The following is a 27,539-nucleotide window of genomic DNA, read 5'->3' as shown; positions in this document are numbered from 1 at the left end:
TCTTGTGACCTGTCCACCTGGGTCCAGGACCTCAGGGGACAGGCAGCTCCTCCCGACTATCAGGTGCGGCTGACACGGGCTTCCTAGGAGCCCCGGCTCTCACGCTCGTTCACACCCTCTCCGCTGTGCCAGGTCTGCCCTGAGGGAGGCGGCCAGGACACGTTCGCCTGCAGGGAGCAGGGCACACAGAGAGCGGGGAGCCCCCAGAGACGGCAGGCCCCCAGGAGAAGGACATGCCATCCCTAAAGTAAGGGGGTCACGGGGGGTTCAGCCCCGAAGGCTGAACCACACGATTCCCCCCCGCCTCTCATAAACATAGCTTCGTGGGGTCCGCTCCCCGCCTGGGGACGAGACCGTGGCCATTACAGAAGGCAGAGCTCAGCTGCTGAGCAAGATGCCCGAAGGTGCAGAAGAGTTCCCGTTCACGCTGGGTGGTGGCAGAGGGAGGCCACACAGGTTTGGGGACAGCGGGATGCCTGCCTGGCAATTGCCCTCAACGGTCCCGCCAGACCCTTAACATTCAGGCCAGAGCGGTCACTAGGCCCAGGCCACGGCCAGCGGGGAGTGGGCACCAGAAACAGGCCTGCACTGGGGGTTCCAGGCCATGGGCTTAATTAGCCCCTTGGGGTGAACCCCGCTCACTGGACATTTGACGTCTTTTAGCTGGCTGCTGAACACTTTTGTTAACTAAAGTATAATACGCATACCAGGCATTTAATTTTAAGTATTCTGATGCCAGAAAATAAAACAAAACCATACCCTCAAGGCCCTGGACGAGAGGGTTTCTAAGTTTCCTTTCTTTCTGCTCTGCGGTCTGTGGTTTTAGGAATGGCGGCCTGTTTCGCAGACCCAGCCCCGTGGGTCGGGCTTAGACCCCTGAGGGTCAGACGCAGGCGGGGCCACGAGCTCCAAAGCACACAAGCGCTGACCGCAGCCTTCTGGATAAGTCCGCACGTTTATGAAACCAGCACGTCCAAGGGCACGGACGAGCCCAATGTAACTTCTCTGACAAGTTCAAAGTGTTCTTGAAAGATGCGATGCCCTTTGATCCCAACTGGCAGCTCAACCCATCCCCTGGAGGAAGACTCAAGGGAGCCCCTCTTTATGTAAGAAACGTGCCCTGAAATGTACCTGCGATAGATTTTTCTGGGAAATCAAATTCTACTTTGAATACATTTTAGGATATTTAATTCACTACAACAAACCCAGAAGAGAATCCTTTAAAATCTTTTATAAAATGTGTATTCATCCCTGGATTTATCTTGTTTATATTCTCAATCCTTATATATTAAATTTAGTCAGAGAAAGATACATCCACATACCATATGTGGTCTTTTCAATAAAATGATGATTTATACTTAAGAGGGGACATGCCTTTATGTATTAAAAAAATTTTTAATTATTAAAATAATTAACTAAAAATAGGCCAAAGGCATTCTATTCCACATGGTTCATCATTTTACTGGCCGTTATTTTTTCATTTGCCTCCAGATAGCAAAAACTAACACCCAAAGTTTTGAAGCAGGAGAGCTGGAATACTGAAAATCAGTCGCTCTGCTGTTTGAACTCCAAAGATGGTCTGATCTGCCCCAGACTGGGCTGTGCCCACAGGGGCCAGCCCAGTGTGGCAGGAGGGGCTCTGACTCACCCCCTGCCGCAGCTAATATAAAATCCCAAGTGAAAGAATTGCCCTATTTTTCCCTTCCGTTTATCTCTGAATGGGACCGCGGGTGGTAGTATTTTTTCCTTCTTGCTTATCTGTGTTTTCTTATTTCCTATCCTGGCAAAGCAACCTGCAGTACGAGAATCCCAACACCCCTCAGCTGTGTGGTGTCTGGCCCTGTGGACAGAGAGAGAAGATGCCCACGGTTCCCCCCCTCAGCACAACTCGGACAAACGAGGGACAGCGAGTGCAGGGGCACGGCTTAGCCCCAGCTGTGGTCACAGTCTTGGGCCCACAGCTCCCCCTAGAAGGGGACACAGTACGTGCAACATGAATAACAAGGCATGCGAGGTGTGAAGCTCACGCTGGGCCTTCTTCAAGGCCACTCGGAAGCGGGCGAGACCACAGGGACCTCCACCCAGGCCCAGGCGCCCAGCCCTGCTGTCCTGCATCAGCCTGTTGGCCTTGCAGCCACCGGAACCAGAGAGGACTCCGCCAGCCACAGGGCCAGAGGCACGGCCACTCCTGGACCTAAGGGCCAGCCAGCAGGAGTGGGGGAGGGACTGTGGGGAGAGCGGGACCCACACCTGCCTCCAAGGCCACAGGGGCAGGCCTTCCACGGTGCATTTCCAGATGCCCGGACGGCACTGCTCCCCTGGGCAGACGGGAGTCCTGGGGCAGGTGTGCTGAGCAGAACCCACAGGTCACACGGTGCTGCTGGCCTAGACCCGAGCTTCACAAAAGGTGCTGAGCCTGTGTCCGAAAGCAACCCTCGGCCCTGACACCGTGACGGGGAGCAGTCTGTGCACCGTCCTCAGTGAGAAGCCCACTGTCACCCTAACCACCAGGTGACTTCTGCACACAGGTGACATCATCTGCTGGGGCCCCTGCAGCAGAGGCGTTCTGCAGCGGGCGACACCCTCCCGCCAGCCACCGCCGGCTGGCCGCACACGGGGCTCCTAGAGGATACCTTACGGGGAGCACCACCTGTGCGAGCAGAAATGCAAACGCTGACAGTCCCCGGGTGTGGAGGGAGCCGTGATCCTGCGCTCACGAGCTGGACGGCGCTTACAGATCCCGGGTCAGCACGTGTGCAGTGGAACCCACACCCCGGGTCCTGGCATCCAGTCAGTGCTCAGTAAATGTTGGCTACGCTGTTACTAAACACCATAGTTATCATGAGCTCATACCTTAAGGTAACATGAATACTTACATTATTAAGTTACACTACTCATCATTTAACAAGAACTAAAAGTTCAATGAAAATGTCCTACTTGCCCACCAGCTTTACCTACACAAAAACTCACTATGAAATACACCCACAGACTGAAAGCGAAACAGCCGAGAACCCTATTGATTTATGTCCCCTCACACACTCGAGTTAGTTTTCTTAGGCACCAACATACACAGAGGTTGTTCTGTGTACCTGGGAGACCATCTTATTAAACTTTTGGGTCAAGATATTCTGGGCTCCAAAATGATATAGTTTGTCTTTTCTAAAACTGATGAAAATAAATGGATACTACAAGCCAACTGCCCAAAGTGGCTTAGAAAACAATCAGTTCTGCTCCTGGCCAAGAAATAAGGCAGAAAAACCTAAATAACAATACCTACCTCAGCACAAGATTATTTTGTGGGTCGTCAATATTGGTATTTCATTAAAAATATAAGAGAAAAAAGTCTCTGCCACCTGCCCTCCAAAAAACAAACAAGGCGCTCAGTGCCCCCAGCCCAGCCGTGAGCTCTCAGCACCGGGTACCCAGGCAGGGTCCCCCATCACACAAAGCCCGTGGCCAGCTGACCTCTGAGCGGGCCGGCAGGAGGAACCCTCGGCCTGAGAAGGCTGCTCCAGGATGGACACTTGCTCGTCTCTGAGTCCCAGAGTGTGGCCACCACGCCTCTGTCAGCAGCCTGTCCTGGAACCACCCCCGTCCACGGTTATTCACCTACACGTCCCTCCAAGGGCATGTCTGTGAGGGTCCCAGAGCTGGTCAAGCACAATGGATGGCCTGGCTGGGCCCCACCTGGACGTCTGATCGGCCCCTGCACAGCCCTCAGGCAGGCAGGACAGGGCCCTGTGACCAATGGGTCACGTCTCCGGAGTAGACAGTGGGGATCCAGGTGGGAACCCAGACCCCCGCCTCTCGGCTGTAGGCTCTACCTGCTCCAGCGTGGAGGTGAGCAAATCTGGAACTTGGAAAGATCCACAGGCAAGCCCCAGCACGGCCATGATTAAGGAAGCAGGGAATCAGAGTAAGTATAAATAACCATCCCTGAAGAGACCTATATTAAAGCCAGAATGAATTATACCCATTAGAAAACAGAAAGAAAGGTAAAAAGAGAAGTAAAAAAAAAAAAAAAAAAAATTCCACCGATTGGGAGGCTTTGGGAAAACAGAGGCTCTCATTAACTGCTGGTGGGTGATGAGGAATAAGGCTGACCCCAGTCACTCGAGGGTGTTCCAAACCTAAGGCTTCATGCCTGGAAATCATTTTTCAAAAAAGGAGACACATGGGGAAAGCTGCTGATGGCACCACTGATTTATGACAGTGGGAAACTGGGGAAACACCCACCCCCAGGCAGGGTCAGTCACGGCGCTTTATTCCAGCACAGTCCTGGTCTACAAAGCCGTGTCTACACCGCCAGCCCCAGAGCCGCACTGGATACCTGCTTCATGTAGGCATAGCACATAGTCTCGGCGACGCGCTTGCCTTCGTCGTAGCAGGCTCGGGGTCCTATGGGATTCACGTGGCCCCAGTAATCCTCGGTTTGAGGGTGGACTTCAGGGTCTGCGGGGGTGGGGAAACAATAAAGAAGTGCTTTCAGAGTCTCCCTTTGTTCCCGTTCATAGACGTTACGAACAATGGATACTGACAGTGCAAAAGGGAGCTTAGGAAAGACCAAGGTGAACATCTCACCTGGAGAGACACCTACCAGAGGAGCACCTTCAGCGCCCCTCGGTCCACCTCTAACTAGTCCAGAGGGATGCGCTATTCTGACCGCTCGTATCAGTGATGACAGTTTTTACAGGAAAAAAATTAATTCAAAGAGCAAAGTCTCTCAATTTTAAGTCTCCCCCCTCCCGTAAACTGTTCTTAACTTCTAGATTACTATACAGACTAAATTAAACATCTATGTGAAAAGACATAGGGTCCAATTTCACATTTATAAAATATAGAATTTTATAAAGCATGGACTTACTGAAAATATTTTAAGAGCCTCTGTCTGGAACACAATGGCTTTCACCTGTGCTGTCACCAGAACTACCTGACAGCCTCAGTGACACACCTGAGGACCTGGTCGGCCCTGGTCCTCTAAGCACAAGCATGCAATGCAAAGAGCTCTTTCCCCAGCACGCACTGTGTACTTCCCAACGCCTGTTTTTTTGGTGTGTAAATCAATCACACTTTAAGATGTACCAGAGGAGTGGACTATTTAAAGAAACCTAGTCACAAATTATTATTTTTAAAAATATTATCTTGACTTTTTTTTTTCTTTATTTTTGGCTGCGTTGGGTCTTCGTTGCTGCGTACGGGCTTTCTCTGGTTGCGGCAAGCGGGGGTTACTCTTCGTTGCGGTGCACGGGCTTCTCATTGTGGTGGCTTCTCTTGTTGCAGAGCACGGACTCTAGGCACGTGGGCTTCAGTAGTTGTGGCACGTGAGCTCAGCAGTTGTGGCTCACGGGCTCTAGAGCGCAGGCTCAGTAGTTGTTGCGCACGGGCTTAGTTGCTCCATGGCATGTGGGATCTTCCCGGACCAGGGCTCGAACCGACGTCCCCTGCACTGGCAGGCGGATTCCTAACCACTGCGCCACCAGGGAAGTCCCTAGTCACAAATTCTTTTTAACACAAGTGCATTTTTGGAATCAATTAATACCTGATTTATCCAGTACAGCAGGAATTTTACACAACTATGCTATAAAATGCATAAATCTTTGCCAAGAAACCTGGATAAGGTTCACAATTCCTTTCTGCTTATGTCGGAGCTGAAGCTCGTGGGCATGACGGGACGTGAGCCGGGACAGGACGGGACCCAGACCTCTACAGTTGCTGCTGTGCTTAAAGTTCCCTGAGGAGAACAGCTCAGAGGCAAACAGGCCCTGAGAGAAGAAAACCAGCGACGGGACTTCACGTGGATGTGCTGGTGACGCGAGACCTCTTCGGGGATTTCTGCCGAGGGCTGGGCAAGCTGGACTCCCAGAGAGAGACCCTGAACGTGGCAAAGGACCAGAAAGAGAAGAGTGGGCACAGGCACTGCCCCTCGACTGGTACCATCCCTCGACTGGTACCGTCCAGGCGGACAAGCCCGAGGCTCAGGACACACAAAACCACCTTGCTACGACAGAAGCGAGGGTGCAGAGGGACACCTCGTCTGGACTCTGTGTCCCCTGTTCAGCATCAGGGAGGCTGGCAGACCAGGCACGGAACCCACAGGAGGTGGGTGCCTGCAGACCGGGGCAGGGGGGCCTCCGTGAGTTACCCTGACGTCACTCACAAGCCCTGAAGACCGCGAGCTGCCGTCAGAGATGCAAAGCTGAGTGGGGGGAGGGAGCGGGGGAAAGACATCAGGGGCCTGGACGGGTGCCGTCAGCACTCTGAGACGGTGACAAGGACACAGCCCCGACGGCGTCGGCACCCATGCTGCTGGGACACGTGACGCGATGGGCCACCCGGTGCCACTCGGGTACCCGATGGGCCTCTGCAGAGGCTGGAAGCGGGGAGCACGGGGACGGGGAAGAAAGGTCCCCCTGCCTGCCCCGCTCCCAGAGCCGGGGGCGGTAGGTGCTTTGCCTTCCCACTGGGGTGGCAAAGAGCAGAACTGCGTCAGTAGAATTGCTGCCTCTATGGGTTTTTCCATCTGGTTCCCTTATTATCTTTTAAAAAGTCATCTCTTCCCATGTTGCCTTCTCACTTCCTTTCCGCGACAGTAATGCAAGGAGAAAATTGCATCGCATTAGCATGTGGCTTCTGCTGCGTCAACTAAGCAGTTCTCCAGAACCCTGCGCCCAGCTGGCGGGGCCGAGCAGGAAGCCCCATGAGTGGACAGGTGGCCCTCAGCCCTCTCCGGACGCTCACTTCCTCAAGGCCTGTGGAGGGCAAAGCAGGCGCCTGGGTTTTCTGGCTCCACCTACTTAAGACTCTTCCAGAACCCATCCTCCTACAGGTGAGGCAACCAGCACACGTCTCCCCACCGAGCAGGCTCTAAAGCCGACCCCTGAGCTCCCGGTGGGGTTGGGGGGACCCTGCTCTCACTGGAGCAAATGCTCCAGCTAAACTGGCGAAGTCCCCAGGGATCTGACTTCTGGGGCACCTGTGGAGCAAAGACACTCTTGTGGATTGGTAAGTGGTGGGTGCTCGCGGGCAAAGTGACACGACACCGTCCTCAGGGCGTGGTCGTTCAGCAGGAGAGAAAGGCTTGCCCCAGCCGGAGGAGGGAGCCCCTTGCTGCCACCTGCTGGAGAGCAAGAGCCAGCCGGGCCCTCCTGGAAATGGAGTGCAGAATCACTGGTCCCTTCTCCGCCTGAGATGGGATGCAACCGTCCAGGGGGCCGGAGCGACACCCACTCACCTCCGTACACCTCCGAGGTGGAGGCCAGGAGCAGACGGGCTCCGACTCGCTTTGCCAGCCCTGCAGAGAGACACACACCAGGACACCGTCACCTTCAGGGAACAAGGAAAACACGCGTGCACACGCTCATTTCCGTAGCCAATTTAAGCAATTTTTTAGTATTAACTGTATCTGATCATCCATGCATCTTCCGTTACCCACTCTTATTGCATCTACTTTGGAACCAAAATTAAAATAGTAAGGAAAGGAAGCACGAATGAACCTCCAGAAGCACAGTATTTAGCTGGACACTTGTGACTGTAAGCAGGGCCAAATGCAGAGTCTGTGGGTTTGTCGTAAGTCATGACTTGAGTAGTTTCATAAAGATTCCTTGGCCCGAACGTACCACCCGGTATTTCATCAGGTAACTCCCCCCCACCCCCGCAGGGAGAAGGCAAGGCCCCGCGAACCTTAGCCCCCCCCCCCCGCACTGTCCCCCTCAATGGTCGGCCGCCTGCCCCCGCTCCCCACACGCCCCAGGCGTCTCCCACTGCCCCCGAGCCCGTCTCCTGTCCGGGCACCTCCGCCCCGCACCCTCCCTCCTTTGAGGTCCGGCTTCCAGAGCATCTTCTCCAGAGCAACTGGCCACATCCTCGTGCTGCTCTGAACCCTTCCCGGGTTCGCCCCACTCCATGCAGAACGGACTAGAGCATCGTCACCTGCAGTGCCCACGTAAGTCCTCCAGATGCTTCCACAGTCCCAACACAGCAGGCCCTGCCCCAGGGAAACCCACCACCTGCACTCAACCCCCTGCTTCCCAAACGACTCCCCCACGGAGCCTCTGTGCACAGACGCCACGGGATGAAGGGCCGGCCGTGCCACTCGCCGGGCGCTGCTCAGGGCCGTCAGGTGCACCGGAGGGAGAGGCTCAGGGCGCACGCCAGCTGCGGGCATCCCGGGGGTGTCGGGGGGCGAGACAGAAGGGTCCCAGCGTGAGTGTGTAGGAGCATCTGGCGGAGCCCTGAGGATGCACAGCAAGAACAGAGACCAGCGCTGGTGAAGGTGCAGACGCCACGACGAGCTCGAGGAAGACAACGGCAAACGGGCTGCAGCTGAAGTGGAATCTACAGGCTCACGGCACTGCAGGCCCACCTCCCGTGTTCCCACCCCACAGACGCCGGCCAGGTGGACCCCGCCAGACCCGCTGCTGCACAGGGACGGTGGGAGTCACGAAGGATCCTGAGGTCTTTTTTTTTTTTTTTTAATTAAACTTCCAATGTAGAAAAGCGTAGGTTCAAATGCAGTTGTTACAAGTAATCCAGACAGATGCCCTTCGCCCGGCTTCCCCAACGGTAACAATGTGCAAGACCAGCACATCATCACAGCCAGGATACTGACAGGGATACAGTCACAGAACACCCCTCACCACGCGGCCCCCTCCTGGGGCGAGGCCGGTGTTTGCACTGAAACTGGACGAGGTTTCACCAAGACGCAGCCATGCTCAGTGCCAGCAGGGGGTGACGCCGCAGAGGGAGGGCCCCCCAGGCTCAGAGCACCCGCCCCGAGTGCAGAAGAGCTAGTGACACTGCACCCCGCTCAGAAAACCAAGTCCCACTGGGTCTCCTTCCAGCCTGGCCACTGTCCCCCTGCAGCCTCTGTCCATGTCGCCCCTGGAAGACCCTTCCCCACACCCGCTTCTGTCCTCCAGGCCGCCTTCACTCGTGGTTCCAGCCCCAGCCCGAGCCTTCCCCCCGGCGCTCTAAGGGCACTTCAGGGCGCCTGCTCTGGGAACCTGTCCGTCCCCCATGGTCGCCAAGCCCGAGTGTAATCCTCATCTGAGCGCCCCCAGTGGACGGGACGGGGGGGGGGGAGGCAAGTCGTCTTTCTGAACAACTCGGTGCACGTGAGGCTGTTCCCGCACTGCCTCTGGCTCTGTGTGGAGGAGGGGCTGGGCGGCTGGAGAGAGGGGGCAGGCGCTTGCAGCGCCGAGAACGGGGCATCTCCACCAGGCGCGCCTGTGAGCAGGGTCGGGCTCTGTTCCGTCCGCAGGCCGACGCCCTCTCTGGGTCAGAGGAATCACCCTTCACTTCCTGCACAGCCTGCTCCCCCGAGGGCTTCGTGTAAGAGGCGGAGCGCCCAGCCCACCGCCCTTCACGCCCGTCTCCCAGCTTCGCTCAAACTAAAATGCAGCGCCATTTCCCAAACCCATTTACGGAACCTGTCTTAAATGTTCCATAATTAAATCCACTTTTTACTTGACATTTAACGAAGCGGTTCCTCTCTTCCACTTTGCACCTAACCAAAAGCCCTGGCTTTCTAAACCTGTGGGAACTGAAGCGCCTGATTTCAACCATCCACGTGCACACGGCCCAGACTCCGGGTCTCAGGCCAGCTGTCCGTGGATTCACACGTGCGGCCACCTGGGACGGTGCTCTCGCTCTCACCTGCCGCTTCCAGGGCGAGTCCTGCGGTCAGTCCAGGGCCAAGAGCTCAGCTTCCACCACCCCACGAGGGGCGCTCTCCCCATCCTCCCAGGGCCACCACCCAAACCGCGTGGGCTCAGTCCACCCACCCCATCTCGGATCAGAGCCGCCGAGGCACCCATGCCACGAGTCCCGGAAAGCGCAGGAGGGGAGGGCGGCCGCTCGGGGGCCAGGGGATGTCACTACCGACCCCCATGACAAGTTCTGATGGCAAATCAAGTCACACCAAGGGCACGGACGGAGACGGGGGGTGTGGGGCGCCGGCTAAAGACCAAGATCAAACTGAAACAGAGCAGTCAGTGACCGACGCTGGACCAAGACAGCCCGACAGCAGCTGCAGAATAAGGGAGGCCGACTCACCCAGCATGTTGAGGGTGCCGATGGTGTTGGTCTTCAGCGTCTTGATGGGGTTGTACATGTAGTTGGGGGGCGAGGCTGGAGAGGCCAGGTGGTAGATCTGGTCCACTGTGGGGGGCAAAACCACGTCTGTTACGTCCACGGAAAACACTGAACACCTGAACCCCTAAGAATCAGACCGTATCATACGGGTGTTCGTGTGTCTTCCGCTGAAATTCTAGTTGTCACGTTTCCTTCTTCCTACAAACTAGTTTACATTTGCGATGGGAAGAACTTTAAACAAAAATAGAAAGTCTCATTAATCTGGAACAAAAACGTGCCGGCCCCTGACGTGGCCTGTTCTCCTCTAATCAGAAACGGTCTGATTACCAAGCTGATTGCTTTCTGAGAAGATCTGTCCCAAATAAAGCATTCAAATCGGAAGGCAGACTGATTCTTCAGACAGAGTTAAGCATGAATATTAAAATAAACAACATTTTAAACTTATAAAACAAAGCTGACACAAGGGGCACAAATGTGTGGGAGAAGAGAGCCTTTTGCTCTGTTTTTATTTATCCTGCGTATAAACAACAGACCCAGAGGTGACAGTCGGAGGGTGGTTTTTAAGGCCACGAACGGGGAAATGTCTGGATTCCGCACGACCTGAGGAATGTCACCACCTGCGACCCACCCTCACTCCCCAGGGTCAGGCGACCCCTGCCCCACAGCAGAGGCCGGCAGGGCCGTGTCCCCTGGGGGAGCCATCCCTGCAGACACACCGTCTGTGATGCCACCCACTGCACTACAGTCAAGGGAAACCACCCCCGCCGAGGCCAGCCGGGGGACGGGGTCCGAGACACCACTGCCAGTGGGAGCCTCCCTCCCACACGGCTCGGCCCCGACATGAGCGCCTGCAGGGACCCTGCCCCTGCACCCCTTGTCCCCTTGCCCCCCCATCCTCTTCCCAGCCAGGACCACTGCTGTCCTTTGAGGTCAGGGCACCTCAGAGGCCAGGTTTCAGAGATGATGGGTGGAACAGGCAAACTTGAAAAAAAAGGTCCCCATGATGAATTCTGCAGTATGACGTTCTCAGAGAGCAGCCCCCGTCCAAACAGTGCCCAACCTGCCCACATCACACACCCCTTGTCCCCCTGAAAGTCTTCTATCACCCCCGGGGCGGCGTGGGCACCACTGCAGTGCCGTCTGGGACCCGGGGCTGTTTCCCGACACATCCACCCCGGGGTGAGCAGCGGATGATGCTTTCTCATCCTCAGACCAGGAGAGCCTGGTATTCTAGGCAGGGGGCTTGGTCCCACTCAACTCACCCCAATGATCATGGTCTTTCAAGCCCTAGGGCGTCTGGGGGACAGAGGACACGTGAGCCACCAGGACCCGGATGGTTCTGTGCACACGGCATCCTTGGGAAGGGGTTCTAGGTGAAGACAGACTCATGGTATAACATGGTAACTATGGTTTTTCCTATACCAGGACCATACACCGAGGGAGGCAAGAACTACGTGTGCAAGGCTGCAGGTCCTGTCTTCTGGGTGTTTACTGACGTGGCTTCTTGCTTTGCTAAGAGCTTTCCAGCAAACTCCTGATGGGATTTTTATTTTTTAAAGTCTTCTTATTTTAAAACCAATACTCTGCAATATCATCTCCATCAAAATCTCAACAGCATTTTTTTTTGCAGAAACAGAAAAAAATTCATCCTAAAATTCATATGGAATCTCAAGAGTCCAAATAATCAAAACAATTTTGAAAAAAAAAAAAAGTTGGAGGACTCCTATTTCCTGATTTCAAAACATATTACAAAGCTACAGTAACAAAACAGTGTGTTACTGGCATGAAGACATAAAGACCAATGGAACAGAATAGACAGCCCACAAACAAACCCTTCTGTGTATGATCACACAATCTCTGACAAGGGTGCTGAATCAATGGAGAAATGACAGTCTCTTTAGCAAACGGTGTTGGGAAAACTAGATATCCACATGCAAAAGAATGAGACTGGACCCTTATCTTACACCCCACACAAAAATCAACTCAAAATGGATTAAGAACCTAAGTATAAGACCTAAAGTAATAAAACTCCTAGAAGAAAACATAGCGGGAAAGCTGCATGACACTGAATTTGGCAAAGATTTCTTGGATGTGACACCAAAAGCAAAGGCAACAAATGCAAAAACAGACAAATGAGACTACATCAAACTTAACTTTTCTGCCAAGATCAAAGGACACGATCAACAAAGCAAAAAGGCAACCTACAGAATGGGAGAAAGTACTTGCAAATCACATATGTGATAAGCTAATATCCAGAATATATAAAGAACTCCTACAAATGAACAAAAAATAAATAACCAAATTTAAAAATGGCAAAGCACTGAACATACAGTTCTCCAAAGATGATATACAAAAGGCCAACAAGCGTATGAAAAAATGCTCAATGTCACTTATCAGAAACATGCAAATCAAAACCACAATGGGTATTACCTCACACCCATCAGATGACTACTTCAAAAAAACAAAACAGGAACAGAAAGTAACAAACGTTGTTGTCAAGGATGTGGAGAAATTGGAACCCCTGTGCGCTGCCGGTGGGAATGTAAATGCTGCAGCCACTGTGGAAGACAGTATGACATTCCCTCAAAATATTAAAAATAGAATTAACATATGATAAGACATTCCGCTTCTGGGTACATAGCCAAAGGAATTAAAAAGCAGAGTCTCAAAGAGATACTTGCACACCCATGTTCACGTCAGCATCATTCACAATAGCCAAGACATGGAAGCAGCCCAAGTGTCCACAGGCAGATGGACCAATAAACAAAATGAGGTAAATCCAAACAGTGGAATATTATTCAGTCTTAAAGTGGAAGAAAATTCCGACACGTGTTACAGGACAAATGAACTTTAAGGACATTACTCCAAGTGGAATAAGCCAGTCACAAAAAGACAAATGCTCTGTGATTCTATTATGCACGTGAGGTCCCTAGAGCAGTGAGATTCAGAGAGACAGCAAGCACCAACAATTTGCCAGGGGCTGGGGGAGGGCCTTACTGTTTGGTGGGTACAGGGTTTCAGTTTTGCAAGACGAAAAAGTTCTGGAGCTCTAGTTCACAACAACATACTTCACACTGCTGGTTGGTGCACTTAAACTTGGTGACGATGGTAAAAACAGAAAAAGAGGCTTAGGAGCAGTGAAAGCAAATGCAAAGAAGAGTATCAGTGCCTTTACCAAAGCGGAGGTGGAAATGAGTAGTTGTGGTTTGTGCATTTGTTCCCCTCCCTTTCTACCCCCCACCCTGCCAGCCTGCAGAGGGTTCTCCTCAGTCCTCGCTCGGCAATCAGAGCCCCCCCAGGGAAGCTTCTGAATAAAAGGGGCCCGCACCCCTGGCATCCTGCTGCAGACACTCCAGGCGGGAAGACTCTGGACCTTTACTTGCATGTGTATATTTATGTATTTTGTAAAACCACGTTTTAAAACTACTGGGTTGATTTAAAAATGGAACCCATGCTGTTCAAAGAATAATCCTTTTTCAAGAAACTAAAAAAACACAAAACCTTTTAAAATGGTTTACAGTCTGTCGATATGGGAATTCATTGAAGGGGTCGATCTAATTAAGCGGAAAATCCTGTGACTGCTTTCTGACCCCCAGAAGTTCTTCGGAGTCGACACACAGATAAAGATTAAAAAAAACAGTTCTATGGAAATTGTAAATTAACAAGATAGTTCTCACAGAACCCCGTCAACCTCAGCTGACTGACAGCTCCACAGGTAAGAGGCTGGATCAGCTCCCGCCCGCCTGCTAAGAGGCCCGGGGGCTGCATGCAGGGGGCCCAGCAGCCCAGGGACAGGCCATCACTCCCCGCCGCTGCGCGAGCGAGCGAGTCGGGCAGCGCTGGGCTCCAGAGCGGCTGCAGAGCGAGGGCCACGGCGTGGGGCCTGCTCGGCATCCCTCCCGGTTCACAGGCCCCCAGCAGGGCTGCAGACGGCGTCAGTCGAGGCGTACGGGCTGCGACCTCCTGGCACAAATCATTCACCACTGGTTTCACACTGGAGGCGACAACATATACAGTGAAAAAAAAAGGAAACGGCATCAAAGACAGAGGAAAAGGGCCACTTCAGAGAGCGAAGTTCAAACGCGAGCCTCCGCGCGTGCACCCTCATCCTCACCCACGCCGGCGCGATCCAGGCGTCAGGGCGTGCGTGCGGTCAGGACCTCACATGTCACCGCTGGCGGCCTGGACCTCGGGTTCCCAATCCCTCCTCCTGCCTCAGCGAGGGCTCCACACACGTCCTTCCTCACGATTTATCCGCACACGGCCCCGCTCTCTGCAGGACGGCAGACTAGAGCACGTGCAAATGTAGATTCCCGGGCAGACCCAGGAAACCTGCAACTGGAAACATCCCCTGCACGGCGGGGCTGACGTGGGAGCAGTGCTCAGTGGGGTCGGCCAGTGTCGAGATGGGCTGCACACTGGGGACTTATTTCATCCAAAGGCCGTTCCATCTGGTTTGTCGTGTTTTCCACCATCTGACAGCTTAGCCCAGCGGCTGTCCCCACCCACCGCAGCTGGAAGGACTAAGACACGCCCCGTAAGACCATTCCTTGCATTGATTTAAGCAGCGCCTCTTTCCTACGAGGCTGTCCTGCCTGCAACAGTCAGGACAGCAGCTCCAGCGCCCGTCCCAGGAGGACACAGCGCCAGTCCCTGACGGAGTCTTCTGGAAGGAATTACGAGGAGGAGAGCGGGGCAACTTCAGAACAAGCGTAAATGATCAGCCACGAGAGGTGCTCGGAAAATACGAAGAAACGTTAACAACAGAGCAGCAGGGTGAGCCCTCACAGCCCAGGAGAAAAGCCCTCAGAGCCTGCCAACCGCACGGCACAAACTGCACCAAACATGAGCGCGGCGTTCAAGCGTCCCAGCTGGGGGAGGAAGAACGGCACGGCCATTCGTGCTGGCCGTCGGCCGCCAAGCAACCCTCCGGAGGCCCTGTCCCATTTACAAGGCTGAGTGCAGGAACCACAGCTGGGGAAAGAGGAACCTTGAGAAATGAGTCTGAAAGAGCTCAAATTAACGAGAGACTAAACAGAAAAGCAAAGGCGTGTTCTCCTTTTTCACATAATTTCCTTAAATAGGTTCAAAGCAGCATCCTGGCAGGTCTGGGCATGTTATGTTTATGTTGGGGAGAGGATGGGCCCGGGGTGGGGTGGCCGCAGCACACTGGCCCCCCTGTGAATTCTGATACAGAAAGATCACCGGGATACAAAAAGCAGAAAATCAACAAGATTCAGAGCAATATAGAAATTGCTACTTTCTCTACCCACAGGGGAGAATTATGAATACCTAGATGTGTTAACTGGGTCACATAAACTGCAGATGAACAAAGAAATGCTAAGAGCAGTTTCTTGAAGGTGAGTTGGGACCTGGGAAGACTGGAGACGGAGGCAAGAGAAAGACTCTTTACGGAATATCTTTTAAAATTTTTTTAAAAATAATTGAACCATATAATTATACTGCCTATTAAGCATATGTTTAATCTAAAAAAGATCACATTTAAAGAAATGATTGGATGTTAACAAGAACAGAGTATTTCTGGGTATTCCTCCTCTAAAATTCTCTTCTTTTTTATCCTTTTCCAAATTTTCTGTAGCATGCATGTATAACTTTTATCATCAGGAAACAATCGTCTTTTGAAAAGAGAAAAAAATTAAGATTCTCTTCCATGTTATTCTTTATCAAATACATAAACGCAAAACCCAGTTCTTTCGTTTAGTTCACAATATATTTAAATTTCTCTTGAGATTTCTTCTTTGACTCGTGTTATTTAGAAGCATGTTGTTTAATCTCCAAATACTTTGTGGTTTTCCGTCTATCTTTCTGTTACTGATTTCTAGTTTAATTCCATTGTGATCTGAAAGTACATTTATATAATTTCTACTCAATTGTTTTCTACTCTAGTAACAAACTTAAAAGGTTGTCAAGGTGTACTTTCTGGGCCAGAATGTGGTCAATCTTGGTAGACGCTCCATGTAGCTCGAGAAGAGCGTGTTCTCTGTTGTTGGATGAACTCGTCTGTACACGTCCGTCACAAGCTGTTGACCAACGGTGTTGCGAGAAGCCATGTCCTCACTGATCTCCTACCTGCTGGACCCGTCCTTTCTGACGGGCGTGTCCAAGTCCCCAGCTATGACGGTGGTTCATCCCCTCCTCCATTCATTCCATCAGTTCCGAGCTCTGTGAAGTGCATATACAGGGAGGACCGTGACGTCCTCCTGGAGAACTGACCCCACGTCAGGATGCGCTGGCTTTACCGTGGTAACTCGCCTTGCTCTGCGGTCCAGTTGGTCTGAAGTGAAGACAGTGACCTCAGCTTTCTTCTGATTCGTGTCAGCATGCTTCACCTCTCTCCATCCCTTTAATCTATCTGTATCTTTATATACAGTGTGGGTTTCCTGCAGAAAACAGAGAGTTGGGTCTTGTTTTTTAACCTCTATGACGATCTGTTTTTCAACTGGCGTATTTAGAGCATTCATATTTAAAGTGATTATCAACAGACCTGGATTAATATCTACTATATTTCTAGCTATTTTCTACTCATTTCCTTGTTCTTGTCTTCCACTCCTCTTCTGCCTTCTCTCGTTTTATCTGAGCATTGCATATGATCCCGTTTTCTCTCATCTTTTGGCATATCAATTATACCTTTTAAAAAATCCCTTTAGTGGTTATCCTATAATTTACCATATGTGACTGACCTACAGGCAATCAGGTGCCTCATATAAACAGAGTATCCCCAACTCCTCCTCCGTCTCTGGTGACACTGCTGTCATTCTTTCATTTATCATGAGCAGTAATCACCCGAGAGCTATTATTATTTTGAACAAACTGTTACCTGTTAGATTAAGAAAAAGAAAAATGGAAGTTTTAATTTTACCATCACATTCCTCCTCTGAAATTCCTTCTTTCTTTATGCAGATCTGAGTTTCAGATCTGCATCGTTTTCCTTCTCTAAAGGACTTCTTGGAACACTTCCTGCAAAGCAGGTCTACAGGGGACAGATCCCTCAAAGTCTTTATTTCTCCTTCACACGCGAAGGACAAATTCACAGGATGGTGAATTCCAGGTTGGTGGGTTTTTCTTTCAATTATGTAAATACCTCCCTCCACTCTGCACGCTTCCTGAAGAGAGTCTGCGTGACCCTCAGCCTTGTTCTTCTATGGGTGAGGTGTGACCCGCACCCGTCTCAGCTTCTTTCAAGGTTTTCTGTTCATCAGTCATTTTCTACAAGTTCAATGCGTAGATTTTGGGGGTGTATCCTGCCTGGTGTTCTCCAAGCTCCCTCAGCCTCCGGCGTAATCCGTGTCACTAACTTTGGAAGATTCTCAGCCGTCCTTACGTCACACATTTCTCCCGTTCTTTCCTTTCTTCTCCTCTGGGAATCTCCCTGTGTGTACGTTACACCTCCTGTAATGTGCCCACAGCTCTTGGATAGTCCGCTCTGGATTTTTATTCTTTTTTCTCTCTGTTCTTGACTTCGGGAAGTTTTCACTGACACACCTTCAAGCTCCCCCCTGTCCTTCTCCTGGGCTGAGACGAGCCCATCGAAGGCCCTCTTCATTTCTGGCACAATGCTTTCTATTTCGGGCATTACCCTTTGATTCTGAGAGTTTCCACCTCTCAGCTTCCATGACCCACCTATCCCTGCAGAGTCCGCTTTTCCCACCAGCATCCTTTGCACGTTGACCATAGTTACTGAAACAGCCCTCGTGGTGACTCCAAGTCTCTGCCACGTCTGTCCGGGTCTGATGTTTGCTCCGCCTCTTCAGACTGTGCTCGTGCCCTGGAACACGCCTGCCGTTCTTCGCTGAAAGGCACACACGCTGCACCAGGGGTGGGAGATAACGGGCCTCGGCACGAGGTTCGAGCTCGCTTGCTGGACGCAGGCTGCGCTTGCTGCCCTGCAGCCCTCGGGGTCAGAGGCTGCACCTCCACCCCGTGCCCCTGCCTGATGTCCCCGGCTGTCCCCGGGTTTCCCTAGAGACCCCTCCTTACCTGGGCCTGGGCCCGTGCCTCCTCTGCTTCTTGTCACCCTCGGGGTCTCCACTGAGTGCCGGAGCCCCCGGTCCCAGGCCCGCGTCTCCTCTTCGTAGGTCAGGCCCTGGGGGAAGTCCCCCGCGAGGCCTCTGGGGGAAAACAGGGCGCTCTGGGCGGATTTCAGGAAGGCTCGTTGCCCCTCCCCCAGCTGGAAGGCTGATCGTCACTGAGAACCTCGTGGGGCTCCTGGAGGTGAAGCTCGCCACACAGCCCCCGACCCCCAGGACCGGGGCCCGGACTCGCGGCCCGTCCACGCTGTCCCTGCCCGCGGGCAGCTCCCACTCGCCCGCAGCCGCTTCTGCCCCAGTCAGGGTTCTGTGTCCACCGCCATCTCCAGCTCCCAGGCAGCAGTCTGCCCTGTGACCCTGTCCCCTGCTGGAGCCGAGAAGGGCCACGGGCCATCAGCTTACTCATCTTCCCTGTTGTGAGGACGGGAGGGACTGTTCCGGGGTCCCGACAGGTCAGACCAGAAACCTGAAGTCCATCCAGCCGCCCGCGAAGACGAAGACGAAGATGGCTCCTCCCCCCTACGTGGTGCTCCCTGCTCCCTTCTGCAATGTCCCATCAGCCCTTAGAGCACGGTCACTGCCCGCTGTCCTGTGCTCCCCCGGGGCCCCCTCCCCAGACAGACGCCCGCCCGCGTCCACGGAGCCGTCCTGGGCCACAGCTCTGCGATCACCACCGTCCCAACAGCCTGGCGTCCACCCCCCAGACCACACACACCCTCTACCCGACACCGGCTTCTCAGAAACCTCCCGGCGTCCTGAATGGGTGGGTGGGAAGAAGAGTTAACTTTATCCCTTCCAGAGCCAGTTCGCAGGGTGGAGTCAACATCTGGAACTTAAACGCTGTGGTGGGTAAAATCCAGAGTTCTTTTAAAGCAACAGGAAACCCGATTAAGTTATCTCAATGATTACTTATGATTCCTTCCGAAGCAACGATTTTCTCCCCCAAACATCTAACCCACACAACGCAGAGGCCTCCGTCGTAAGCCGCGTGACAACAATGCTTCCTGTCTGATCGTTTCATAGTTAAGTACACGAGGGGGCCCCCGGGGTCACGGTGCCACCTCGGCCCCGACGTGAGTTACCGCGCTCACAGCTAAACTTCCACATCGACCACCCCACCCTGAGCCCAGACAACAGTTACTTTCCCACTGGACATACGGAAAGAGAATAAACCACGATGGTTACACTTTGAAAATAACAAGAGGAGGAAGCGTGTGCTGAGGAGAACTTAGTGAAGCTCTGCTGGGACGCTGCTAGGTCAGGCGACGCCACTGCTGCCACGTTAAAGCCCACACCTGTCAGCCCGGGAAACAGACCAACACGATCCCGCGAAACACCTGCCAAAGCAGGAGGACATTCCTGCTATGCTGTAAATATCAGATCAACTAAGGCTGCTTCTATTAGGAAAAAGGTACCCACAGAGAGTAAACACCGAGTGTTTGTACTTTGTTACACACTCTCACCACGCAAAGCAGGGGGGTGGGGAGTGAATAATTCATGCCATGGAGCTAAGTTCAGCTGGTTAAATTCCTGCTGTGACTGGGACCTCAGTGGGTAGGAGGGATCACCACCTTTGAAAAGCACAACTGTCCCCGAACCATGGCCCTTCCACGCGAGGACCTCAGAGCCCGGTGGGCATCGTGGGACAGAGTGAGGAGGCGGCCGGGACGGCTGGGAGCGACCTGGCGCTTGGAAGAAGCCCATGCGCTACAGGGGGCGGGAGAGTGAGGGGCAGGGAGAGTCCATGCAGAGAGAGAGAGAGAGAGAGAGAGAGAGAGAGTGTGTGTGTGTGTGTGTGTGTGTGTGTGTGTGAGAGAGAGAGAGAGAGAGAGAGAATGTGTGTGTGTGTGTGTGAGTGTGTGTGTGAGAGAGAGAGTGTGTGTGTGTGTGTGCGTGCGTGTGAGTGCATGAGAGAGAGTGTGTGTGTGTGTGTGTGTGTGCCCTCTACGTGGAGTCCAGCGCCAGAAGCGGGGCAGAAATGGCCTAGAACAGCTGTGGTGTCAGAGCTCAAAGCAGACAACTGAGTTACCACTGTTACTCAATTTGGTTGTCTACCTAAAAGGCAAAAGCCAGAAGGGGGCGGCGGTTTACTAAACAGGCACCAAAGGAGTTACATCCTTATGATGAAGAACTATTTGGATTTCCTCTGGGAATTAACACATTAGAAAGTCTAACCTTTTTCGTAACCAAAAAAATGTACACCAAACCATGGGTTTTCTACCAAATTAACAAACTATTTTTGTTAGTAGTTTTTTAAGGTAACGCTCAAGGCTACTAATGTATTAGTGAAAAAGACGCCACCAAACAACGAAGGAGACGCCTTAGCGTTGAGCACAATTCCCGTTTGGACTCTTTACCAAGGATGTAAAATTCGAAGATATTTATAATGAAGCACTGGAGACCTTTAAATAAGGGAACATTTACATAAACCGCGGCGTACCTGCACAAGAGCCCTGCTCAGTGATTACACGAGCTCTTCAAGGTTCCCCTTATGGACGGGGAGGAGGCCCATGATGGGGGGACCACGGGAAAAGCAGAGCCAGCTACCCCTGCAGTGTGTGTGCGGCCTCACCAGCCCCACAGCTGCGCAGCCCCCTGGCTCCAGGTTGCACGCACCAAGTACAGGTGGGTGCAGCCTCCCACCCTCAGGGCTGCAGCCAGAGCAGGTGAGGATGCACGTGAGGTGCACATCTGTTGGGGACCACCATCCAACCCACCACCATCCCCCAAACCTAACTCCTTTAGGGTGGCAGAGTTACTGGAGGGCTCTGAACTCTGACACGGGGCGTCTCGTTATGAGCCCAGCATCCTCCATCAGCCAGCTCCCTGCAGGACAGAAGTGACTCCCCCCAGCTGGCAGGCATCAGACTGAGGCCACCAGGACCGGGGTGCCCTGATCGAGCCCCCTCAACAGCCCACGAGGCTCGAACGCAGGGCTGCCACGTGACAGTGAATCCAGACTCCCCCATCCCGGCTGTTCTCCATCGCAGGGGCCAGGGTGGTGCCTGGGACGCGGTGAGACCATTTCCAAAACAAGACAGGGACTCAGCCAAGTCAGCCGGCGCCCCGGGGCTGCCACCCCGTCAAGCCTGCCCGCCCGCCTGCCCGCCTGGCACCAACCGGCACGGGGCGGCCCTCGCTCACCTTCAATGTACAGGGGCTCCACCACGTCGTGGTTGATGAGCTCGAAGTTCTCGTGGCCGATCCAGTGCTCCACGTTCCTCTTCCTGCCCGTGAAGAAGTTGTCCACCACGGTCACCTCGTGCCCGTCCATCATGAGCTTGTCCGTGAGGTGGGAACCCACGAAGCCCGCGCCTCCGGTGACCTGCGTGCGGACAGCAGGGGAGGGTGCGGTGACCACCCGTGCGAGCGAGGGGTCCCCGTGCGGTCCCCACGGAACACAGGAGGGGGCGGGAAGGGGGACTGGGAAGGTTTCAAAACGCATCTCTTCTCACTCCAGAGGAGGGAGCCGAACCTTCCAAAACTTCTAAGCAGCCTGAAAATCTAAACTGCCGCCACTAAATAACACAGGAAAAGAGTAGTCACGAGTTTCAAAATCTGACATTATTAAAAGGTCCTTGTTTTACAGTGGATGGGATATTGAGCTTCACTTACGTGGTTCTAATACTTTTAGAATCACTTTTTAAAAAAATGATCAGCAACATGCATCTATTTGGTGAACTACCAAAAAAAAAAAAGGTTTGTTACTGAAACTGGACTCAAAACACCTCATGAAGGGGTGGGAGGGAGACGCAAGAGGGAGGAGATGTGGGGACATGTGCATGTGTATAGCTGATTCACTTTGTTATACAGCAGAAACTAACACACCATTGTAAAGCAATTATACCCCGATAAAGATATTAAAAAATAAAACTAAAAAAAAATTTAAAATAAAATGGGGAAATGATGAGTAAAACAGAAAAAAAAAAAAAAACACCTCATGAAAAACTAGTATCTTCCAGACTGTTTATAAGAACAAATTAATAAGCAGCAGACACCGTGTGCAGACCAAGGCCCTAAATGATTCAGTTCTACTCTTGGGTTACCTAGTGTCAGCGACCCAGCCAAACAGAAGGTAGGCAGCTCTGAGGGGCCCACGAGGGGAAGGAGATCACCACTAATGTGCTTCTAAAACTTAAACCCTCCAAATGTGTAAAGGCAATCATGACTGGGAAAAAATTAAACTAATAAAAAGACTTTATTCAAATTAAATAGTGTCAGTGGAGGGGGCTAGATAAAGCGTATTTTGTTTTTGGAGGATAGGAGTGAAAAGAATAAACCCAGAAGACAGACGTGGGATGGGAAACTATATTCTCTGCCTGTCATGCCCTCCCCTCTGCTCCTTCAAACTTCACATTCACATCACCCTCCTGTTCCAAACTGAAAGAATTAACAGCAGAAAAAACACCCACTCCTTTTAACCTAAAGAAAAAGCACCTTAACCTCTAGGTCTACAGTTTTAAAACATTTAATCTGCCACAAAGTCCTCTGTTCACCTAAAATCTGATGTGTAATTCCCATGTTCATGGCAGGCAGGAGCAGAGCAGCCTGGGGGAGAAAAGGCAGACGGGGGGAGGGGGCGGTTAAGACCAGCCCAAGAAGAGCCATCCGTCCACCACCACCGAGAGATGTGGGTGCTCGGATGAAAAGACAAATACAAACACTTAGAACGTGCACGGCTGAGAAGCCCTGATGCCCGACAGTTTCCTATCAGCTGCGTCCATTCCTTATCGGGAGCCCCATTTTCTAAACCCCTTTGCTTTAGGGATGTGAATTGACATCTGGGGGGGTGGAGTTTTGGACCAAGATCCCCAGATCACCGGAATGACGCAATCAGCCCGGTCGTCCTCATTTCATATTCTCTCCACCACCTGTCGACTTGTCTGGTGTGTGTCTTATCTTAGCGCTCCTACACTTTACCTGGACGCCTGAATGATGATTTGAAAAAATAATTTTCTGGGAAAATAACTGGATTTCCAGTCTGGCTCACCACTAGTGTTTAGCTCACGGGGCGAGATTTCATTTTATCTTACCTTTGTTTTACTGCATTTTCCCACAGTTTTTAAATCAGAAAAATTACATCTTTTTTTTCTCACAAATTTTATTTTGTATGTCTCAAATTGTGGATGTTATATGAATATTTCTGCAAAAAATTACATCTTTTTAGAAGAAATTTAACCCCTCTTAATGTAACTCTATATCTATATGCAAATGTTTTCTAAAATAAGATGTTCTGTAGCTTGCTAACTTTATCTCTGCACCTAAAATAACCGGTAAGGCCTGGGAGCCAGCAGAAACGCAGGGCATTAAATCATACACGATGGCTGGCAACACTTCACTAGTCTCAGTGGTGACATAAAATTGCTGGAAGCACCTTAGCCTTTCTTAAAATAAATTAAAAAAAATTTTTTTTCTTGAATAATTCCTTTCTATTTAAAATAGTTAAGATTTATGTAACCTAGCTGGGTGGTTATAATATGTTTCTCGGGCTTCCCTGGTGGTGCAGTGGTTAAGAATCCGCCTGCCAATGCAGGGGACACGGGTTCAAGCCCTGGTCCGGGAAGATCCCACATGCCGCGGAGCAACTAAGCCCGTGCACCACAACTACTGAGCCTGCGCTCTAGAGCCCGCGTGCCACAACTACTGAGCCCATGTGCCGCAACTACTGAAGCCCGCACACCTAGAGCCCGTGCTCTGCAAAAAGAGGAGCCACCGCAATGAGAAGCCCGCGCACCACAATGAAGAGTAGCCCCCACTCGCCACAACTAGAGAAAGCCTGCGCACAGCAATGAAGACCCAACACAGCTGAAAATGAAAGGATAAGCAAATAAATTTTTAAAAATTAAAAAAATAAAAACAAAATAAAATAAAATGTTTCTCCTAAGCAATTTCACCCCTTTAGGAAAGCATTTCAAACAGAAACAAAACGGGCAGAAGCTTAGCACTCAGGTAGCCTCTCCAGGAAAATAACCGCTGAACGCAGGCCTTTGAGGGAACGGATGGTGGGAAGAGTAGACACAGGCCTCGTGCACGGAACAGATCAGGCCGTGCACAGCTTTACTTGGCTCTGCAGTCTGTGACCTCTGCCCCGTGCGCTGCTTGCTCTTGTCGGGGCCAACAGGCAGCTAGCGGGTCCAGCTCAGGGCAGCACGCAATCTCATGCCACCCCGTCCATCAGCAAAAAAAAAAAAAAACAAAGAAAAAAGGATGCCTTTCAGAACAAAACTCTTCTTTGTGCGAAGGCTTCAACAATTACTGAAAAGGCTTTAAGTTTCAGCAACCATATGCCAGCCTTGGGCACCAAATGACTCGGAGATGTGACTTAACCTATGAGGCGGCAGATGAGTCAAAAACACTAGGCTCATGGATTGTGGTTATGCATGAAGTGAAAAAAATACGACAGTGCCCGGCATCACAGGAAAACCATCCCACGTGGAAATGACGAGAACCCTAGCAAGGCCGTGCAGGGCTCATACATTTGCACAGAGCCTCAGATTTTCTGATCACTCTGACGTGTGGCCGCAGGGAGATTAGGAAAATCAGCTTTTCTCCTCACTGATATATTTCTCAATTCATGCCTAAATACTTACACATTTTTGATGTGATGGAAATAATCCAAAAGATGGGTGTACAACTGGCTTTAGGGTCTACTCAGGGTGAGGTATAGTAGCCACCCAAAAAAGGCAAGAGACTTCCTGTAACTTCTAGAAGAAAAGGGAGATTTTGTACGGGCAACAGTTTAACACTGATTCACAAGTGTTATTCTGGTGTTTGGGATGCACGGTGCTACACTGGAGATGATGGCCAGGAACAGAGACCCCTGTGTGCTAACCACTGATATGCCAAGATCACAGATATACCAGGAGCTCCACAGACCTGGTGAAACAAGACAACCACAACAGGAGAAAATTAATTCAAAAGCCAATATTTAAGTCTCTGGATTTTGCCCTAAGGGCATACAGCAGATACGGAAACATTTATCCATGAAAATCTGGCAAAATTTAATAAGAACCGTGAGAGTCTGGACAACTGAGCCCCGGCTCACCCCGTCCTTCCACCCTCCACCCGGTGCAGAGCCGGTGAGAGTGTCAGGTGTGGCCAAAAATAGGGGCTACCAGGGAAAGACGTAGCATCTCCCCAGGAAGGGCAGGGCCCCCGCATTTCACATTTCTCGTCCCCTTCGGCCTGGACTCCTGACCCCCAAGCCTGCTGGTCGAGCGCTCCCTTCCCCCAACCAGCTCCCACCCCCGACTCGGAGCAGAAGCTCCGCCCCAGGCATGGAAGTCTGTAACTGATCAGGCGCTACTGACCTCCCTAAAGGAACTGACTTGACTTGGAAGAGACAGCAGGGAAGTTCAAGCGTAAGGGAGATGAGGGTGGCAAGCCGTGAGGAGGAGGCTGGCAGCTCTATGAGAACAGCTGGCTTAGCAGACGGAACCGGGGAGAGACCCAAGAGCCTTCCTGGGTCAGAACAAACCTCCAAGACTGCGGCTCCAATCTCCCTCTGCAAAGGGGCCAGAATTTAATTAGGTAAAAGTGAGGAGCAATTTATAATGCAAAGCTCTGACGAAAGGACAGATCACCCCACCGGCCAGTTATCAGAGCCTACCACACAAGGCAGACAGCTCAACAGAGCAATCAGGGAAGGAGACCGTGACAAGGGCCCTGCTGGAACCACCGTCATCCAGGTGACCGTGTCCACTCCCGAGGCTGCAGCCTCTGAGGAGCGGCCACCAGACCTTCACAGTCCAGGGGAAACAGATGTCACCGAAGTAGACCAGCCAGGCCTCCGAACAAATAAATAAATAAATAAGCACACCAAAGTAAAACAGGCCTCGGGGAAGGGGGGGATCAGGATCCAGAGTTGCTGCAATGAACTACCCAAAATGTCTAGTTTTCTACCAAAAATGTCGAGATGTGCAAAGCAACAGTTGCATGTGACTCATGCACAGGAAAGCAACCAGGCAACAAAACTGCCTGTGGGACCCAGGCGACGGATTCGACACTCTCCAAAGCAGCCACCACAAATATACTCAAAGAACTGGAGGAAACCAGATTAAGGAAGTAAAGAGAGACGAAAAAGAGAAAAGTTATAAGACAGAAACAGATGGAAATTCTATGTTGACAAGCACAGAAACCAAAAAGAAAAGTGGGCCAGAGAGATTCGACAATCTTCTGGATCTGGCAGAAGCACAAATTGGCCAACTTGACACTGGACCAAGGGGGGCTTCTGCACTGTGAGGAAGAGAGAGAAAGTGCTTCCCTGGTGGCGCAGTGGTTAAGAATCCGCCTGCTAACGCAGGGGACACGGGTTTGAGCCCTGGTCCGGGAAGATCCCACATGCCGCGGAGCAACTAAGCCCGTGCACCACAACTACTGTAGCCCGCACGCCTAGAGCCTGCGAGCCACAACAAGAGAAGCCACCACAGTGAGAAGCCCACGCACTGCAAGGAAGAGTAGCCCCCGCTCACTACAGCTAGAGAAAGCCCGCATGCAGCAACAAAGACCCAATGCAGCCAAAAATAAATAAATATAATTTTTAAAAAAACAGAGAGAAAATAAGGGAGAGTGAACAGAGCCTCTGACAAACATGAGACGCCAATAACCACCCCAACATGCATGTAATGGGAAAAAGGAAGAAAGAGGAACAGAAAAATGCTCAAGGAAATAATGGCTGAAACTCCCCAAAACTGGCGAAACACAGTAATCTACACTTCAAGAAGCTCCACTAACTCCGTGTAGGAAAATGTAAACACAGGTAGATGCACACAGACATGTCACACTAAAAATGATGAAAACCAGAGACAAAGATGAAGTCTGAAAGCAGGTGCACTGGGTTGAATACTGTCCTGCAAAATGTATGTCCTTCTGGGAACCTCAGAACGTGACCTTATTTGGAAATGGGGCTATTGCAGGTGTAATTAGCTCAGGTGAGGTCAGAGTGGACCCGGGTGGACCGCTGAGTCCAGTGTGAGACATGGGGAGAGCAGCGCTTGGTGATGGAGGCAAAGGCTGGGGTGATGCCCCACAAGGCAGGGCTTCAGGGACTACTGGCCACACCAGAGTGCAGAGAAAGGCTGGGAACGACTCCCGCCAGAGCCTCCAGACAGAGCAGAGCACAGCCCGGCCGAGAACTTGGATTTACACTTCCAGCATCCAGAATTGGGAGCTCCTGTTGTTCTGAGCTATGGGGTTGGTGGAATTGTTACAGCAGCTGCAGGAAACTGAACAAGAGGAAAAGAGAATGACCCCTGAAGTGCAGGGAACCCCAATGTGACTCACAGCTGATGTTTCATAACAAATGATGGAGAAAGCAGTAGAGAGAAACTACAGCTGAGAATCTTACAGACACCAAAGGTAACTTTTAGAGATAAAAAACAGAGAGAGGTAAGAAGTGAG

At 51.7% G+C, this 27,539-nt stretch overlaps 1 protein-coding gene across 2 annotated transcripts in view; it reads right to left on the bottom strand.

Annotated features, from left to right (window-relative positions):
* UXS1 (UDP-glucuronate decarboxylase 1) overlaps positions 1 to 27,539 on the bottom strand; it is a 79,799-nt gene that overhangs the window by 11,410 nt on the left and 40,850 nt on the right. For both annotated transcript variants that reach the window (XM_036873257.1, XM_036873255.1), the window contains exons 6-9: positions 21,285 to 21,465; positions 10,054 to 10,158; positions 7,232 to 7,291; positions 4,331 to 4,452 (exon numbers count right to left, since the gene is read on the bottom strand). In XM_036873257.1, the coding sequence (XP_036729152.1) occupies positions 4,331 to 4,452; positions 7,232 to 7,291; positions 10,054 to 10,158; positions 21,285 to 21,465 (468 nt within the window). The remainder of the gene's footprint in view (positions 1 to 4,330; positions 4,453 to 7,231; positions 7,292 to 10,053; positions 10,159 to 21,284; positions 21,466 to 27,539) is intronic.

Source organism: Balaenoptera musculus, chromosome 13, assembly GCF_009873245.2.
Source record: "Balaenoptera musculus isolate JJ_BM4_2016_0621 chromosome 13, mBalMus1.pri.v3, whole genome shotgun sequence".
Classification (NCBI taxonomy): domain Eukaryota; kingdom Metazoa; phylum Chordata; class Mammalia; order Artiodactyla; family Balaenopteridae; genus Balaenoptera; species Balaenoptera musculus.
The sequence above is the reverse complement of the archived record's forward strand: the minus strand, read 5'-3'. Positions and strand labels throughout refer to the sequence as shown.